This window comes from Lipotes vexillifer, unplaced genomic scaffold (genome assembly GCF_000442215.2).
Source record: "Lipotes vexillifer unplaced genomic scaffold, Lipotes_vexillifer_v1.1 scaffold225, whole genome shotgun sequence".
In the NCBI taxonomy this organism is placed as follows: Eukaryota; Metazoa; Chordata; class Mammalia; order Artiodactyla; family Lipotidae; genus Lipotes; species Lipotes vexillifer.
In genome coordinates, this window is record NW_006787630.1 from 2204372 (window position 1) to 2223576 (window position 19205).

At 63.1% G+C, this 19205-nt stretch overlaps 1 protein-coding gene across 1 annotated transcript in view; it reads right to left on the bottom strand.

The window, feature by feature from the left end:
- The window catches only part of ARID3A (AT-rich interaction domain 3A), a 29359-nt gene extending 10476 nt beyond the window's left edge, over positions 1–18883 (bottom strand). Inside the window, 3 exon segments of the mRNA XM_007460403.1 lie at positions 17183–17393; positions 17395–17490; positions 18495–18883. Of these exon segments, the coding sequence (XP_007460465.1) occupies positions 17183–17393; positions 17395–17490; positions 18495–18883 (696 nt within the window).
- Between the last annotated feature and the right edge of the window lie 322 nt (positions 18884–19205).

Consider the following 19205-nt stretch of genomic DNA (forward strand, 5'->3'; position numbering starts at 1 on the left):
TGCACTGATTTATGGTGGCCAGGGAGGCCCCGTTTTTCCCCCTGCCTGAGGGGTGTGGGGCTTGCAGGTGGACCTTCCCGTGGGCGTGCACCGCCTGGGCCGCCTCCACTGCCCCTGTCCCATCCCCATTCCCCCTGCCTGCACAGCCCCCAGCACTGTGTGCGCCCCTCGCCCCCCTCATCAGATCCCCATGATTCACAACCTGGTCCAGTCTCCTGTCTGTCTGCCCGGCTGGAACGTCGGGGATTTTGTCTGTTCTGTTTTCAGTGTCTAAAATGGGGCTAAGCACACAGCAGCTGCTTAATAAATGCTCGTTGAGTGAACACTGACTTTCTCGGCCGCAACGTGGGCCAGGCTGGGCAGAGAAGATCAGAGAGACTTGTGGGAAATTGCCCTCAAATTCCCATCCACCTGGAACCTCAGGATAGGGTCTCTGCAGATGACATTAGTTACGATGAGGTCCCACCGTACGGTGACTGGTGTCCTTATGAGAGGAGAGACACAGAGACACATGGGGAGATAGAGGCAGAGACTGGGGTGATGCCTGGAACCCCCAGAAGCTGGAAGAGGCAAGAAGGACCGTCCCCTGGAGCCTGAGCAACGCCCAGCCATCCCCTGACCCCAGACGTCAGCCCTCTGTTGTTCTAAGCTGCCCAGTTTGTGGTCATTTGTCATGGCCGCTCCAGGAAGCTCACAGGGGACCACTGAACCTCAAGCCCTTCCTGACGAGGGGGCGACATCTCCCCCCTTGAGATCCCGATCCTGGTGGAGGGGGGTCCACCCGGCATGAACCCCTTCCTGGGCCCAGCTCCCACAAGAGATCACAGTGCTCCTCCTGCCTCAGTTTCCCCGTCTTTCAGAGACAGTGGGTGATAAACACAATAGCTTCACCCTGGATGAGCTCCTGGAACCCACATCCCAGGTGGGGAAACTGAGGCTCAGGGCAGAGAACAGCTGCTGGGCAGAGGCGGGCTGGCTTGGTGGGGGGGCCCGTTAACTCCCAGGCCAAACGGTGGGCGGGCTGCCGTGGCATGGCCAGACCCCCGAGGGGCCAGGGCATTATGCGAGGCCATAAAGGGGGTGGGCAGGCTGCCGACAGAGAAGGAAGCTTTAATGGCTGTTGCTGTGGGCAGTCAACAACAAAGATGGGCAGTAAAGGCCGCCCCAGCTTTATGAGGCTCTGGGCCCAAGTTCCGCACCCCTGCAGGGTGTGTCCTGCCCTGGCCAGCTGGTTAGGGCTGCCCACCAGGCTTCAGGGATGGGGGAGCTGGGGGTGGTGTCCAGGACCCCCGTGGTGGTGTCCAGGCTCCCCTCGTGAGCCCCTGGGCCCGTTTGCCTATCCTCACAAGGCTCTCAAGCCACACAGCTGGGCCACAAAACATCCTGAGCCACGCCCAGGCCTCGGGGCCCACCTGGGCCCTCTGGCTGAAACCCTGCCCCTTTCTGGACAGACCAGGAGGCACTGTCATACCCTGAGCTGCAAACCCAGGCTGGAGGTTGGGCAAAACCTCAGGAAAACAACCCCCGCCTTGGGCTGAGGCCCCAGATAAACTGCCCCACTCTCCCCTCCCCAGAGCCTGATTTCCCCGGGGCCACTGGGCGTTCTGATCACGGGGCCACCTCCACCTCCCACCAGTTCTGACGACACCCCGCCTCTCTGCGGCCACACGTCCCAGAAGACCTGCCAGGGCCGCTCCCAGCTGACCTCTCACCAGCCTTCCCACTGATTCTCGAACCCGCCAGGGGCCGCGGTCCCCGCTCCAGGCCTTTGACCTGGCAGCTCCTCTCTTGGAACGCCGACCTGGCTCTGTCCTAGCTCTGTCCCCGCGGGCTTCCCCATTGTTGACCAGGTCCTTGTTCCCACGTCGCCCTGGAGGGAAGCCCCGCGTGCCTGTGTGCTCACTTGGAGCACACGCACCGATTACAGGCGACTCTCCAGTGTACCCCATTCCCCCACACCACCAAGCCGCATGGGTTTACACACTGGTATGGTCTGTCCACCTGCCTTGGTAGGGTGTTCGGGATTTTGTCTGCTTGGTTCCCAGGATCTAGAATTGGGCACCCAGCAGCTGCCTCATAAACGCTCGTTAAGTGGACCTTGATTTTTCAGAGCAACGTTGGGGTGGGACCCCCTATCCTTTCCCAAACCCGAGATGTGTCCGTGCACAACCCACGCTTCGGGCCACCTGCGTCCTGGCATCGGGCAGACAAGGGTCTTGGGGGCACTTGGAGTCTGCCCTGCTGGGTTCACATCCTGTCACCCCCAAGCCACATCTGTGAAGGCGGTACAGAACCCCGAGGATGTGGGTGTGGATGTGCGGGCCTGGGCTGGGGGCTCCCACAGAGGCTCCCAAGCACACACCTCCCTTCCCGTTTTCCACCTGCTGGGCGGGGTCACCAGGACAGGCCCTGCCACCACCATGTGGTGGCCCCTCCGCCGGTCTCTGCGGTGGCTGGGCCCCTACCCAGTGACGGAGGGCGTCCATCCGCTAGTTACCAGGCTGGACTGCCCGCATGTCCATCCTCCCCTGCCCAGCACCACCCACTTCACAGATGGGAAACTGAGGCACAGACCAAGCAGAGCTAAGCCCCTACCACTGCTGAGCAGCCAGAGGGGCCTTCCCGGGCAGCCTGGGCGAGACTCCCCAGGCTTACAGTCTCCCATGGCTTCCCATTGCCCCCATCAAGGATCCCACTTCCCCTGTGGTCACTACTGGCCTGTCACCTCCTTGCCCTCAGCTCCCTCTGCTCGGCCCCCTTGGGCCTTGTCATGCTTTCTGAGCAAAAGGCGTAGGCCCTCACCTCAGGGCCTTTGCACCTGCTGCTCCCTCCTCCGGAATGCACTTTCCCGGATCTCCGCAAGGCTCCCTCCTTCCCCTCCCAGCCCCTCCTCACCCTCTGACCCCGGCCTCTGCCTCAGTTTCCTTTGCAGCAAAGGCGAAACCCAGCCTCATGCCACACATGGATTTCTCAGTGGACCCTTGACCACGTTGGAAAGATGATGAGCACAAAAGGCCACCTGCCTCGCTCTGGGCCCAGCCCAGGTGGGAGGGGGAGGCTGGTGGGGAAAGGAGGGGGTCCCCGGAGGGACCCCGCCACCCACGCCTCCGCAGAGGGTGGAGGGGACAGTCTGCAAGGAGGAAGCAGATAAAGCAGGGCAGGGTCCGGGTCAGGTAGTGGGCGGGGGAGGGGCCAGGGAGGAAAAAGTGAGATAACCTCCCCTCCCCCAAGTGCGCGAGGGGCAAACAGGAAATTCTTGTTTGTGGCGAAAGGTGAGCATTTTCACTACCTCCAGCTTCGAGGAGCTCCCAGCCAGGTCAGTGAGTTGTGCTGCGGACCAGGCCTCGATGGCCCCCGGGGTGGGGCCCCCCTCCCCCTCCCCCGAAGCCGCCCTGTGGGCACAGCGGACCCCTCGGGAGCCAGGGCACCACGCATGCCCTGGGCCCACCTGCCAGCCTGAAAGAGGAGGACAGGCCCGTGGCCTCCATCAAACCACAAGGGGGGACCCGGTGCAGAGGGGAGGGGCGCCTCCAGGGCCGCCTACACGCGGGAGACCCCTCCCTGGCACCGTGTCCCCAGCTCCAGCCTCCACGGGCCCAGGGCGGCGACCAGCCCAAGGCCGAGGGGCCCCAGCTGTAAAGAAAGCACCCGCTCCAGGGCCCCCAGGAGGAACTTTGCCCCCTTAATGGTGTCCGCTCAGCCCCCCTCCCGACAGCCAGGCGGCTCCAAAGTCCGCGGGGCCCTACCTCGGATGCACGAGGCCAATGGGCGGCAGGGGGACTCCAGGAGCGAGGCCATGTCCTTGGATAGCAGATATAGGGACAAAATCAGGAGAAACCGGGAGCGTTCAGGCGACCGGCGACCCCCAGCCCCAGAGAGGGACAACCTTGTCCCTGGCAGCCACCAATGTGGCAGGGAGAGGCCCACAGCTGGGAACAGGTGGAAAAGGCCCCCTCGTGGTTTTTTTCTTTTTTTTGGCCCCACCGTGTGGCCTGTGGGATCCTAGTTCCCCGACCAGGGATTGAACCCGGGGCCCCTGCAGCGGAAGCCCCAAGTCCTAACCACTGGACTGCCAGGAAAGTCCCGAAAAAGGGCCGTTTTTGCACTTGTGTCCAATACGGCTCATATGGGCAACCAGAGGAGGATGGCTTTCCCCACGGCCAGAACGGCAGGAACAGACACCGTTCATGTGTGGGGACCATGGGGACCTCGCTGGAACCCTGTCCCTCGGAGGGGGTCTGGGAACGGACAAGGATGAATGGCAGAGTGAGGCGTCAGGCAGGGCTGGAGCCGCCCAGGAGCCTCAGGGCCTTAATCTCACCTACCTGGTCCTGGATGGTTCAAAACAATATTTATGGAGGTGAAAGTCAAGTAACACAGAATTCACCATTTTAAGGTGAACAATTCAGTGGCCTTTGGTGCACTGAACATTGTTCCGCAACCACAACCCCTGTCTAGTTCCAGAACATTCCATCACCCCAAAGGAAGCCTCGTCCCCATCAGGAGTCACCCCCCTCCCCCTCCCCAGCCCCTGACAACCACGAATCCACTCTCTGTCTCTGTGGATCTGCCTGTTCTGGACGTTTCCCATCAGTGGAATCACACATTGTGTGTCCTTCTGTGTCTGGCTTCTCTCACTTCTCTCGTGTTCTCAGGGTGCATCCACGTGGTAGCGAGTGTCAGGGCTTCACTCCTTTTCATAGCTCAGTGATGTTCCCGTGTGTGGATGGACCACATTTGTTTATCCATTCACCACTGATGGGCATTTGGGTTATTTCCATTTTTTGGCTATTATTACCAATCTCACCATTTCTATATTCCTTGGGCTTTTGGACAACTGATTCATTGTAACTCCTGTAAGCAAAGTGAAACTGCACTGAAAGAGCAGAGAAGCCTGCACAGCTGGTTTTTATCCCTCAACGTCCCCCCATAGAACACCCAAGAACAACAGGATGACACTTCCTCCTTGCAGCCCCCCAGGCTGGAGAGTCCGGGGAGCTTTTAATCTTTACATCGAGATCAAGCTGTGTCTCCCCTGCTCCGAGGAGGCCCTTGGCTCCCTGTTGATGTCAGAAGAAGTCAGACCTCCTGCCTGCCAGGCTGGGGTGTGGTCCTGGCCCCCCAGATGCCTGCACCTGGTCCCTCCCCAGCACTGGTCCCTCGCTGCTCCCAGCCTGCTCCCGCCTGGGGCCTCTGCATTGCTGGTCCCCCCACCTGGCTCCCCCTCCTGGCGGCCCCACCACAGCTGATAAAGCCCCTCCTCACATTATCGGGCCCTGGGAGGCCCTGCGCCCCATGACTCAGCGCTGGCAGCCGTTGCCCAGGTGGGCAGGGGCTGGGTCCCTGGGGGCCAACCAGCCTCCCCCATTCACAGAAACGCCCACATGCAGGGCTGGGGGACAGGACGGGGCAGGGCACGGGTGGGGCAGGGACGGCACCCATGCCCCCCACGGCCCCTCCCCTCGTGCCCACTGAGGCGGCCAGGGGCTTCCGTGCGGGTCTCGGTCCGGCACTGGTGCCGCCCCGCTGTAGCCCCGCTGCAACCATCCTCTTCCACAGCCCAGCCCAGAGGGTGCGCTCCTGCCCCTTCTCGCCCCCTCCCCAGAGACCCCGGGGCAGGGACAGACAAACGGATGGATGGATGGATGGATGGACGACGGATAGATGAAGTCTGGCGGGAGGAGGCCGGGTGGGGCGGAAGCACCCGGAGTCTGGAACCCTCCCTGTCAGCCCTCGGGGCTGTGGCCAGGTCAATCCATTGTGCAGCCATGACTGAGCACCTTCTATATGCTTTTTTTTTTTTTTCCTGGGCTGCGCTACACTGCTTGCGGCGCACGGCTTGCGGGATCTTAGTTCAAGGGTTGAACCCGGGCCCACAGCAGTGAAAGCGCAGAGTCCTAATAATCACTGGACCGCCAGGGAATTCCCAACCTTCTGTATGTTAAGGCCTGTGCTGGATGCTGGGGATGCAATGCGCCCAAGAGAGACCCAGACAACCCTTGGGAGCCCCAGGCCTGCGGGGGGGAGAGCAGGAGTCACACACAGGCAGGGGGAGGTGGTGAGGGAGGGGGGCGTCTTTGAAGCCAGCCATCCCTGCGGTAGGATGGGGGAAGGGCAGGCTTGCTTGCTGCTGCACACAGTAGGGGCTTAATCAGTGTTCACCGGGCGACCTCAGGCTCTTCCCACAAGTTGCCCTCCTGGCGCACCTGACCCCTGAGGCCACCCACCCCCGCCAGACGAAGGGCCACATGGCCCTTTCATTTCCCGTCAGCGCTCCAGGGCTGCAGGGGCCCCCACTGGGCCTGCAGGAAATTGGGGAAGTGATTCTGGGCCAGGCAGAAACATCTGCCAGCTTGGCCAACCCCCACCCCCCCAACCAACCGGCATGTGCCCCCTCTCCGAAAAGACACGGCACACCCACCCACGAAACAGATATTAATAAAAGTTCCAGAAACAAGTCATACAGCCTGACCACAAAGCTGACGATTAAAGGCGCCTCTTTCTGGATTTCCAGATGGTGAGGTTCCGGGGAAGTGCCCTTGTCTCTGGGTCAACCTTTCATGTAATTGGGGTCTCCTGGAGCCTCAGTCTTCCCACCTGTGAAGTGGGCAGGGTGCACCTGGGTCATCCAGGTCGGGGACGAGGGAACCATGGGAGCAGATTGTGCAGAGAGAAGGGTCTGGCTCCAGGAAAATGGGCGGGGGGTTGGGGGGCAGGCAGGAGGAGCCACCTTGGTGGCAGGACAAGGCTAGTCACCCGCCAGCTCCATGTCACAGCTGGGAATGCCAGCAGGCCCAGCACTGAGGACGCACTCAGGATGGGGAACCATGAGGAGAAACTTCTAGGAAGGCAGCTGCCCTGCGGCATGCAAACGACATGCAAATCCGGGCGAGCAGCCTCCCATCCACCTGGGAGCCCCCACCCACAGGCCTGGCTCTGAGCAGACTGCTATCTGCATGGGAGCCCATTTCACAGATGGGGAAACCGAGGTGCTGAGAGAAGGCCGCAGAGCTGGACTCGAACCCAGTACTGAGCCCCTTGGTGCCTCTGGACCACCTCAGAGCCTTGTGGGGCTGGGGGTGGGGCCCTGCCCGAGACCGCCTGGCACTCAGGGGGCCCCGGGCAAATGCTTTGGAGTCAGACAACCAAAACTCCAGCACCTTCTCCCGCTTCTCTCCCTCCCTCCCTCCCGCCAGCAATTACGAACCCAACGTTCCATGCTGCTCTAAGGGCATTTCGTTTGGGGGTCCCAGGCCCCCAAAACCCAAGGACGACTGTCTAGCTACCACTTAGCCGCTGGCTCAGGGTTCTGAGCCCTGCGACTAGGGCCTGGCGTCCGGGGATTAAACCTCCTACCATGGGGTTTCTTCTGAAAGGAAGCAGCCCTGTTTCCCTGCAGAAGAGCCGCTGGCAGACGGGAAAGCACCAGAAGGGACTCTCCTAGCAGTCCGGCTGTTCATAAAGATCCAGCTGCCCAGGGAGCGAGGGCCCCGTCACTCCCAGCCCGGGTTCGCTGAATGGAAGTGCAGTAGCATAAGAGAGCAGATTGCTGCCCCTCCCTGGCTGTGCTGACCGGGTCCCCACCTTTCCCGGGCCTCCCCCAGACAGCACAGGAAGGAAGGGGGGTGCTTCCCGCCTCCCGCCCAGGAGTCAAGAGGAAGGGGCCCTGGATGGCTCAGGGCTGGGGGTTCCCGCCCGGCACACCTGCAGGAGCCTCTGCCAGACTGCAGGCCGGCGGTAAAACAGAACCTGCCCGCGGTGGCCAGCGGGCTCAGGTTGCCAACAAACCTGCCCGCCGACTGCAAGAGGGGGACCCTGCTCCTGGAACATCCCACCTCCCAGGGAGCAGCTCCTGCAGTGCATGAGGAGGACAGGTGAGGCCCACGCTGGGCACCCGGGGGCCGGGCTGGCGCCCGCCACGCCCACTGTCCTCCCCCGGGACCCTCGGTGACCGCTAACCAACAGTGGCGACAACAGAACACCAGCTCAGACACTGCCCCTGTTTTCCAGACGGGGAGATGGTGCCCAGGAGGGTGTCAAGAGCAGCTGCCACCTGCACCCCAGCTTGGCTGGGCTCCCCCCAGATGGCAATGGCATCGAAGAAAAGAATAACCCTCGGGAATTCCCTGGTGGTCCAGTGGTTAGGAACCTGCACTTTCACTGCAAAGGATGCGGGTCCAATACCTGGTCAGGGAACTAAGATCCCGCAAGCCGCGCCCCAGAGGTGCTCTCAGGCCCCACTTCTCATCCAAGAACTGGGCACCCCGTTGGCGGATGCATGCACCAGCTAGAGGACACAGGGAGGGGCCGGGCGGGCCGTCGGCCGGGCAGGGTGCCAGCTGAGGCAGGGGCCGCCAGGCCGGGAGAGGGTGGCAGCCAGGCCCATGCACGCCGTCCACTGGGCACTCATGGGAAAAGGGCAGATGGGAGTAATTACAGGGTGACGGGGGCAGGTGGGCAGATGAGGGTGGAGATCAGAAAGAAGAAAGCAAAAGGACAGAGGGTCCGTCTGTCCCCGGCCAGGTTCCAGGCCCGGCTCCCCCATGCCAGGCAGGGGGCGCGGGTTCGTGCCCCGGTCCGGGAAGATCCCACATGCCGCGGAGCGTCTGGGCCCGTGAGCCATGGCCGCTGAGCCTGCGTGTCCGGAGCCTGTGCTCCGCGACGGGAGAGGCCGCAACAGTGAGAGGCCCGCGTACCGCAAAAGAAAAAAAAAAAAGAGAGAGAAGGAGCGGGCGGCCCACCCCGACCAGAGTTGGCAGCCCCTGGGGCTGGGGGCGAGCCCCTGGGGCTGGGGGCGACCCCCTGGGTAGGGGCCTCACAAGCCCGGAAGATCCACACTGGAAGCCATGGGGTGGGCTGGGGGACATAACCTAACAGGGCAGAGGCTGGGGTGGCCACGGGGACCCTCAGAGACCCCTCACGGGGCAGAAAGAGAATGTGACACAGCCCCAGGGCCCACGGCCACTCCAGCCTGGACAGAGATGCCCCACCTACCCCCAGGGACAGTAGCAGGAGTCACACCCCCGCCTTGAGAGAACCCCTGGCCCCGCCCAGACAGACCACATGGCCCCCCTACCTGGACCTCTACGCGGCATGGACCCGGGTCTGCCCCATGGCTGCACACGGACCCTCCCAGCCCTGTTTGGACGCATGCTCCCACCCCGACACGTGGACCCTCAGCCCTGCCCAGACCCAGCAGGTCCCACCACCTGGCGTGGTCTCCAGGCGCATATGGACACACCCGTCCAGCCAGACTCAGACACACAAACACAGACACACCCTCGTCCGCTGGCTGGCTCTCAGATAATGGCCCCAGACGGCCCGCCCTCGGCCGCTGTACCCACCCGGCCCCCACTGCCACGTGGCCACAAGGGCGGCCACTTCTGTCTGCTTTGTTCACAGGTGCATACCTGGTGCCCAGAATGGGGCTGGTACACAGCAGGCGCTCCATACGTGCCTGTGGAAGGCCCAGACTCAGACACACGCGCACACGGGTGCCCAGCCTGGCCTTTGCGCCGTAAAGCAGTCCCATGACCCCGTGGACCACACGGTCGGGGTCCCCTAAGGAGGCTCCACGGCCGGGCAGGCTCCCTGAGAATCTGCCCGGCATTGCTGAGCCCCAAGGATCGGGGACCCAAAGCCCTCACTGGATTTTGTATTCATTTCCTGGGGCGGCAACAGGCCCGGGGGCTTGGCACAGGGATTTGTTCTTACACGGCTCTGGAGCCCAGACATCCAGAATCCAGGTGAGGCAGGGCTGCGCTCCCTCCAGAGGCTCGGGTGGTGGTGGGGGGTCCTCCCTTCCTTGTCCAGCTTCTGGGGGCCCCTGGGCTCTGCCGCCAACGTCACACGGCCATTTTCTGTCTCTGTGTGTTCCTCCTCTTTTTCTAAGGGCACTGGTCACCCTCCTCCACTATGGCCTCATCTTAACTGCATCACACCTGCAAAGACCCTATTTCCAAACAAGGTCCCCGTTCTGAGATTTGGGGCCGACGTGCCCATTCATGCCCCCCGATAGGTTTCTTCCTGGAATTAGGGTTTCATCTGTTTCTTGCTCATTGTCTGGAAGGCGGGGGTGGCGGCAGGCGGCGCTGACTCTGTGTCTGCCACACCCCTCGGCCCCACGAGACCCCCGCTGGCCCTGACGAGGGGCAAGGCTGCGTCCCGAGCTGGGGCCTTCAATAGGCAGATTGGCTACCGTTTAACCCCGTGACCCCCAATTGTCCTCTGGCCTAGTGCAACTGGGCGAGCAGAGGAGGGCGGGCCGGCCCCGCCCCCACGTGTGCCCACCCACAGCCCACAACCCCAGCTGCCCCCGGACCCTCCCAGAGCAGTGGAGGGCGTCTGGAAACGGGGCTGCTGGGCCTTCCAGAGGGCCCGGAATGCCCCTCCAAGTCACCACAGGGGGTGCTGGCTCAAGATCAGAAGGCTCGGTGGGGGTCTTTGTCTCAGGTGGGAAAACTGAGGCACAGAGCAGGTAAGCCCTGCTCAGCAACCCCCGACTGCACCTCTGGATCAGAGAGGGTGCACCCCTGTCCAAGATCACACAGCACGTGAGGGGAGGAAGGGATGTAACCTGGAGGTGGGACCCCCTGCAGCCCCTGAGGCCCTGGTCACACCTCGCAGCTCCCTGGGGCTGCGTCAGCAAGGCGGCTCGGGAAGCCACGCGGACGGGTGCAGGCAGCTGACCTGTGCCCGGGCCACCGATTCAAGCCACTGACTGGGGCAATGTGACTTTCTGGCTAACGGTTAATGGGCCCCACAGCACGTTCAAGATTCCTGAGACACGGGGCCAGCGGGGGCGGGGAATGCAAGGCTCACACACGGGCACACGTGCACACACACACACGTGTGTGCTTGCAGACCCACAAGCATACAACCACGTGCACACAAAACAGCCCCGGGAAAGGGTCACCTGTCATCCACCGTACAGACGTGTGGAACAGGCAAAGCGCTGGGATCGACACACTCGGATACACAAGCTCAGCCACCCAGACCCCAGGACACACTCACAACACGTCCACACATGCCAGGGCCAAGTCATATGGGGGTGCATGCAGACGTACACAAACACTCCAGAAACGGGGACACACAAGCAGGCACCTGAGGTGACAGATACACAAGACACTGCAGATGGGTCCACGTGGCCCCAGACCATGCACACAGACACACGGGAGAGCCACGCCAGCAAACGCATGGTCACGGACACCACAGGGGGGTCTCAAGATGCCCCCAGAGCCCCGGCTCTGCAAACACAGACCCCGACACACACGGGGTCCCTCGAGACGGGAACCCCCAGCCCACAGGGACCCCACGTAGCCACCACGTCCCCACGCACACGCGCTCGCCCACATCAGCGGGCTGGACCCCACATGCGCCCCACGCCCGCCGGGCACCACGTCCTCTGGCACCATGCGTGTCATTAGAAAGCATGGGGAGGGGCCAGGCGCTTGGCAGTGGCCACCGGGGTGGGGAGCAGCGGTGGGCGTGGGGGGCCAGGCCACAGCGGCAGTGACCCCTCAGCGGTGACCGGGCAGCCGGGCGGCGGCGCCGGGGCCAGATAAGGCTCTTCCGGCTGAGTCAGTGTGGTTCCCAGGGCTGGCACGGGTGGGGGCACGGTGCCAGGGCTGCAGGCAGCAACCTCCCCACGCCCGCCACGGCCCATCTGGCTCCACGCCAGCAGCCGCAATGGCTTTGATGAGGTGGGCGCTGTCCCAGGCGGGCAGGGCTGGGCTCCCGGGGGGTTTCCTGGCACCGGTCCTGCCCCCAGCACGGGGCCCAGGGACCCCGGCACCCCAGGAAGACGCCCGGCGCCAGAGCTGGCCTGCAGGACCCATGGGCCTGGGCCTAGCCCACGCTGCCCCAAGCAAACCGGCTCAACATCATTGGGCTCAGAAGCCAGTGCCTGACCTCCAGCCTGTGCCCAGAACACACTGCACCGAAAAATTCCCCTCCTCCACCCTGGTCCCACAGGACCGGCTGTAGCGCTGGCCTCTTCCACTCCTGCCTGGACTGCGGAGCCCAGAAGGGTTCTCCCAGCGCCCCTCTCCCTCCCCCAGCACTAAACCATGCTAAGGCCCCCCCCGAGCCCACCTTTGCTTTGCCCTAATGTCTGCCCACCCCTACCCCTCCCACTTTATGTTCCAGCCACGCCGTTCCAATGTGCAGGCCCTAACCCTTCTCTCTCCATCTGGCCAACTCTTACATGTCCTGCAAAGCCCCAGCTTCAAAGCCCATTCCTCTGGGCAGCGTTCCCTCTGGCTCAGCCCTGACTCTTCAGGGCTGAAGTACGTGTGTCCCTCTCTGGGCCCCCAGCCTCTGGGGGCTCCCAGGTAGGATGAAGAAACCATCTGCCACTTCTTCCCCGAGTCCCGGCAATTCCTGCTCCCTAACCCCACCCCATTCAGCCCCAAGCAACTCTCACGAGCCCAGAGATGTTCACTGCAGTGTTGTTTACAACAGGGAAACAGGAAAACTGACCAGCTTGTTGGTGTCAGCTCCACGAGGGAACCCGCAACAGCTAAAAAGAACTCGGCTACTTGAAACACTCTGATAAAACAGACAGATGCAGAGTGAAGATGATGAGAAAAAACGAGATAAGAAGTACGTCCAGCTCAGCGTTTGGCAGATCCTGGCAGACCCCCGAGAGACCACACTTCGATACCTTACGCGTCACATTTCTGTGTACATGGACAGAGAAAGGCCTGGGAAAACCGTAGCTGCTGCCAGCTAGGTCACAGAGGGGGCTGGCAGGCCTCAGGCCTCAGGCCTCACTGGAATCCTTCCCTTTTTATCCCCCACCGGAATGGTGTCAAGTGTCACTTCTGGCATCAAAAAAGGACTTTAAAAATGTATATACGTGTACCCTACCTTCCATAATTTAAAAAATCAAAGTGAGGTGAAAGGAGCAGAAAAAAAAAACCCCCAAAATGTGACCCCGGTCTCTTGCTGAGGATGCATCTGAGGCCCAGGGCTTCACCCCAAGTTGCTTGAACCCATTTCCGGGGCCACACACGCTGGGGTGGAGGAGGACACCCACGGGAATTCAACAGGCCCCAGGAGGCCCAGGGAGGGGAGAGGGGACGGGCGGGGTCCACAGCAAGCCCTCAGCAGCCCCGAGAGGCCTTTCCTGCCTGGGGGCCTGTGTGTCCAGGCACCGGGTCCTGACACCCTGCTGTTGGGCCCTGGACCAACCGCCTCCATTTCAGACGAGGAGGGCCACCCGGGCTCCCCCGAAACCTGCAGCCAGGGGAGCGTGCCCCCTGCCCCTCACCATCTGTCCACTCCTCCAGTACACCCTGGGGCCGAATCCCAGCTCTGACACCTCCCCCGTGTGACCATGGGCAAAGCTGCCTGACGGCTCTGTGCCTCAGCTTCCACAACTGCACGACGGGGCAAACGCAGTGCCCCCTGCCTCACCACGAAACGACGGTACACGAGACACACGCGAGACGCTCCACCTGCCGCCAGCGCATAGTTGGGCAACAAATACCAGCTAGAACTGTCATCTCTATACCTCTGAGCTCATTTACAAGTTGTGGGGAGCAGACACGACCTTGGAGAGAAGGGAAAATAATGATCCCGACCTTTAATGCAAATCAGAACCACAGTGAGATCGCACGCCACCCCACCAGCACGGCTGGAACCAAAGTCCTAACCACAAGCGTCGGAGAGGACGCGGAGAAACTGGAACCTTCGTGTGGCTGGCGGGGATGCAAAATGGAGCGGCCACCGTGAACAGCAGCTCCTCAGGAGGTTAAACACAGAGTGACCACATGACGCAGCACCTCCACTCCTAGGTACGTGCCCGTGAGAACTGAAAGCACGCGTTCACGCACAAACTTGTACACGCACGTTCACAGCAGCCAAAGGGAGAAACGACCCAGTGTCCATGGGTGGACGAATGGGTAAATAAAGTCCACGATATACATGCGTAGAATGGAATATCACTCAGCCAAAACAAGGGGTAAAGCCCTGACACTCCTACTACGTGGACGGACCCCCAGTACATGATGCTCAGGGAGAGAAGCCAGACACAGGAGGACACACAGCGTGTGATTCCACGGATGGGAAACGTCCAGGACAGGCAGATCCACAGAGTCAGAGAGTGGGTTACTGTTTGTCAGGGGCTAGAAGAGGGGGTGGGGGTAAGAGCTAAAGGGTACCTTTTAAAAGGTTTATTTTTGAGGTGATGAAAATGTTCTAAAATTGACTGCACAACCCCGTGAATGTACGAAAAACCACCAAATCGTGCTTTCAATAGCTGAATTATGTGCTAGGTGAATCTTAAGTCAATAAAGCTGTTAATAAAAACCCCAGCGTTTGAGTCATTGACACTAAAGATTCAAGTTCTTAAGTGGCTGAAGATCTGCAGTTAAAACTCTGCTTGCTTAAAATCCCACGATGGCACAGCCCTGCTGGCAACAGGAAACCACCAGGATTTCACCAGGATGCCACACCTGGTGGCAGCAGGCTGAGATCCTATTCGCTCCCCATGACACACTACGATCCCAGCCAGTGCTGGCCTCCACCAGCTTGAGTCCCTGGGGCCCCATGGCAGTGAGGTTCCAGGCTTTCAAGGAAAGATTCCGTGGCCCTGAGCCCGCTGCTCCCGGCCCCTCCCCAGCCTGGCTGCCCCCCAGACCCTGTAGCCGGCGGCAGAATTTCACGGCTGTCGAGGGTTTTCGGGCGGAAGTCAGGCCTAGGCCCTGCCAAGACCAGGGAGGAAGAGGCAGTGATGGTGCCAAGCAGGCGGCCGGCCGGCCCGGCTGCCACGTGCCAGGAAGGGGGTGGGGCAGGCGCCAGAGTCAACACAGCCCCCGACATCTGCTGGGCTGGCTGAGCCCAGGCCACTGTTGACACTGGCCGCACAGATGCCTGGCCAGCTGGGCGGGAGGGCAGTGCTGGCAGCTGGACCTGCCACAAACAGGCAGGCACAGGATCCTGGCGCTGCAGGGAAGCCCCCCGCCTGCCCACAACTTCCCTTAACCCCCACCATCTTGGAATCCAATTCCATCCCCCGCAGGGCCCAGCCAGGCGGCGGCGTCTGGCCTCCACACACAAGCCAAGCTGCATCCTACCCCGGGGCCTTTGCATGGGCTGTTTCCTGTGCCTGCCACACCACCATCCCTCAGTGTGAGGGCCCAGCTCCTTCTCCGACCAGGCTTGGAGCAAGTGCCACATCCCGAGAGACCTCCCCACATCCCCAGCTGGAAGCCAGGTCACGTTTCCTCACCCCTTCCTCCCCGTTTGTTTACGGACCTTCTCTGAGTCCAGCAGGGGAGCTGCGTATCCAGTAGGTGCTCCATAAGTGTGAGACTGACTGTGTGACCTGGGTTCCCTGGGCCCCTTGGGCCTCAGTTTCCCCAACCATGCCCTGACCCTGGGAGTCCTCGAGACATCATCATCGTGTCCAAAGACCAGCGGGACAATGGCCCCTGGAGGCCCTTCGTTCCTGATGGGCAGAGGGGGCTTTGCAGCCAGGACACATGATATCTGGACTCCGCCTGGCCTGCCCACCCAAGCCCCGTCTCCCGCCAGTGTTGGGGCATGCAGCAGAAGCTGCTGGGCGGGGCCAGGGCTACCTGTCGACCCCCAACCCCACAGGGGCTGCGGCCTTGTCCCTTCCTCTGGCCTGGCCGTGACCCTGTGAGGCGGCGGGTGGGAGGCATCTGGCTCTGGTCCCCAGCCTGGGGCTTCCTGATGGTCGGACTCGGGGCAGATGGCAAATATTCGGCGAGTCCATAAATATAACTCGCCCATGAGGTTCCCGTTTGTGTTATTTTGACACCAGCAGACGTCAAGAGCTCGGTTCTGGGAAACCCGTCCCCCACCCCCAATGCCTCGCCCCTGTTTTCTTATCTGCAGAACTAGATAGACAGCAACCCAGCCACAAGCAGCTCCTCAAGAAGAGGAGGGAAACTGAGGCAGGGAGCGGGGTGGGGGGACCCCTGATCCCAGGCACTGGCTCAGGCTGGGGTCCACACGCAGAGGAAAAGCCTTCAGGCGGGAGGGGGCAGCCGGGGCCACGCGTGGGGAGCGGCCAGTCACGCCCTAAGGAGATGACGTCTGCTGGCTGTCATCCCACCCCTTGGCACTGCTGCCCGCGTGCCAGGACCCAGCCGGAAGCCAGGCGGCCCCACCCACCCCGAGATGCCTGGGCAGGGGATTAACCTTCCTGCCCATTCCTCAGGCTGGCCTCCTGCCTCGGGGCCGCTGCCCTGGCCATGCCCACCTCGCGGGCACCGTCCCCTTCTGCCTTTATACCTGCCCCATCACTCCCGTCGCAGCCCCTGGCTTGTTCCTCTCACACTGTGTCCAGTTTCCAGTTCTGTACTTCATCTGAACTTTCTGAGGGTTGCCAGGATCCCAGCGCCCTTTTCCCACACGGCGGCTGGGCCTCATGATCCTTCCAGGAGGGTCCCACTGCCCATCCTGGAAGCCAGGAGGGTGCACCAAGGCCATACATGGCCACCTCCTGGCTCCCATGCGCCTGGCGCGTCCACAGCCTCAGATGAGGCTCAGGCGCTGGGCCTGGGAGGCTAAGTCCCCATCGTCCACTCTCGGAGGTCGGGGCAGGGCCCAGCTGGCCTCAGGCTGGAATGCAAGCCCAGCCGGCCGCCCCGGCCGCCATCTGGTTTCCATCTGCCCAGCCCAGCGAGGCCCAACTTCAAAGGATCCCCCGCCCGGCCACTTCCTCTGCCCTGGCCGCCCGCGGGGCAGGCACCAGGATGGCCCGCTTCCTCCCCACCCCTCTGGAGCCCCCAGGAGCTGCTCGGCCGTCCACACCAACGCGGGCACCCCCTGCTCACCCCCCTCTCCACAGCCACAGGCTCAACAGACCAGACTCGACGCCACAGACGAGGCCTCTGGCCCTGCGCCCCTGAGCCCCCGCCCCTGCCCGCCTGCCAGCCACACCCATGAGCCCCACGGAGCCTCGTCCAGGCGCGCGGCCTTTCCCAGGGCCGGTCCCTCTGCTCAGAACCCCCTCTTTGCTCTATCTCTCTGCTTGTCCTCTGGTGCAGATGGAGCCCCCTGAACTTCCCCCTCGTGTCCCCACATGCACGCGTTTACCGGCCAGCCCATCCCACCCACGTACACGACCCCACACCATGGCTTCCACGAGAACGCCTGACCCCCTGGCAGCGACTGCCCACAGCCCCTGTTAGGACGTGAGGCCCACCTGCTTGAACTGCTCCTCGTACGTCCAGTCCCCATGGTCCGGCGGCTGCAGCTGGGGCACCGCGTGGGCAGCCCCTCCGGGGAGGGCCGGGCCAGCCCCCGGGCGCTCCTGGCTGCCCAGAGCCCGGGGCCCGCCGTCGCTGCGGTAGGCCTGCAGCGGCTGGGCCTTGCGGGGGAACAGGGCTGCGGGGCCCGGGCCGGCGGGGCCGGGAACCGTCCTCGTCCTTGTCTTCGTCCTCGTCCTCGTCCTCATCCTCGTCTCCCAGATCCTCCTCCAGCTCTTCCTCTTCCTCCTCCCACTTCGGCTTCCTGGGGCAGACATGGGGCGCGGGTCAGGGGAGAGGGCGAGGCCCGCGCCGCCTCCTGCCTCGTTTCCCCTGTCTGGACATGGGTGAGTGGCCCCACGTGCTCTGGCTGTGGAGAGCGCCTGTGAGGAGCCCAGCTCAGGCCGTGGGCCTTACTCTCCTTGTCCCCAATCAGCTCAGAGCAACTAGAGGTGCCTCTTGGGCATAAACCCCAGCCCCCGCCCACCTGCTAACCCCGTCTCCCCTCCCGTCCCCTCTGTCGCACAGGCTTCCTTGCTGGGCCTTGAAAATGCCAACCCAGTTCCTGCCTCGGGGCCTTTGCTGAGGCTGTTCCCTCGGCCAGGCATGCTGTTCCCCGCTCCCCCTTGCCCTTCCCAGAGGCTGTCACCTCCGCAGGAAGACCTCCACCCACCACTGCCTGAAGTTGACCCCGGCCCCAGCCACCCCCCTCCCCAAGACCCCTGCTTTATTTTCTTGGCATCTCCGATCACAGCCTGCAGTCGCCCTGCTGCTCTGCTCGTTAAACGTCTTCTCAGAAGGATCCCACTGGGGTTTTGCCAGCGCCCAGCTCAGGGCCTGCGTCAGACCCCGGGGAGACACATCCGGGGGCAAATGGATGCTCACTCTGCACAGGGTGCACCCGGGCTACAGCCTCTATCATCTGTCCCCACCATGGAATCTAGTACAGCCTCGCCAGGCGATGGGGGCCGTTGGCCACGCGTGAGTAGCTCCATTTAAATTAAGATGAAATAAAGCTACATAAGCTGATCCCAGCCGCAGTGGCCACACTTCAAGTATTTGTCAGCCTTCTGAGACGGGCGGCCCCGATCCTGGGTGGTGCAGGTGGAGAAATGTCCACCGTCCCCCGGGAAGTTCTAAGGAACGGTACGTCCTGGGTGGACGGCAGGACAGGGGTTTTGTCCTTCCTCTATGGCTGTGTCCCCAGGTCTGAGAGCCGCCGGCACGTGGCAAGTGCTCGGCGTGGGGGGCCCACACACCCCAACTCACAGGTCATCGTCGGAGCCCTCGAAGAGGCCGTCACCTTCGGGGAGGCCGGCCGCCTCCCTGCCTCGGCCGGGGGCAGGGGGAGAGCCTGGTGCCCCCTCTGGGGCCACGTCCTCGTCCTCTGAGCCGGGGCGCCCATCCTCGGAGCTGCCGGGGCTGGGCGCGTGGCCGAGGCCGGCGGCGGCGGCTCGCATGGCGGCCAGCGCGGCCATCTGCGCCCGCTGCATCCGGGCGCTCTCAGGCTCCCTGTCCTCGTCCGGGGCGGCCCTGGCACGGGCCGGGGGGCCGGCCGCGGGCTCGGGGGGTGGCGGCGGCGGCTGCCGGGCCTCCAGCTCCTGGCGTGCCCGCTGCTGCCGCTGCAGGAGCGTCTCCATCACGGCCTGCAGCTTCATGGCCCTGCGGGCCGGGCCGCCCCGGGCACCAGGGCGGGGCGGCGGCGGCGGCGGCGGCGGCGGCGGCGGGGGCGGCCCCTGGGGGGAGGGGGCCCGGCCGCACTGCAGTGTGGGGGCCGCGGGGGAGCCGGGGCAGTGCAGGGTGGCGGGGGGCAGGGGCGGGGGCCGCCGGGCTCAGGCTCAGGGCTGGCGGGGCATGCCAGCGGCAGGCGGGCGACGCCTCCTTCTCACACCGGGAACTGGGGGGCGGCGGCTGGCGGGTGGCTTATTCACGTGTCAGCAGAAACCTGGAGGGGACAGGAGAGACCGTCAGACCACGCCT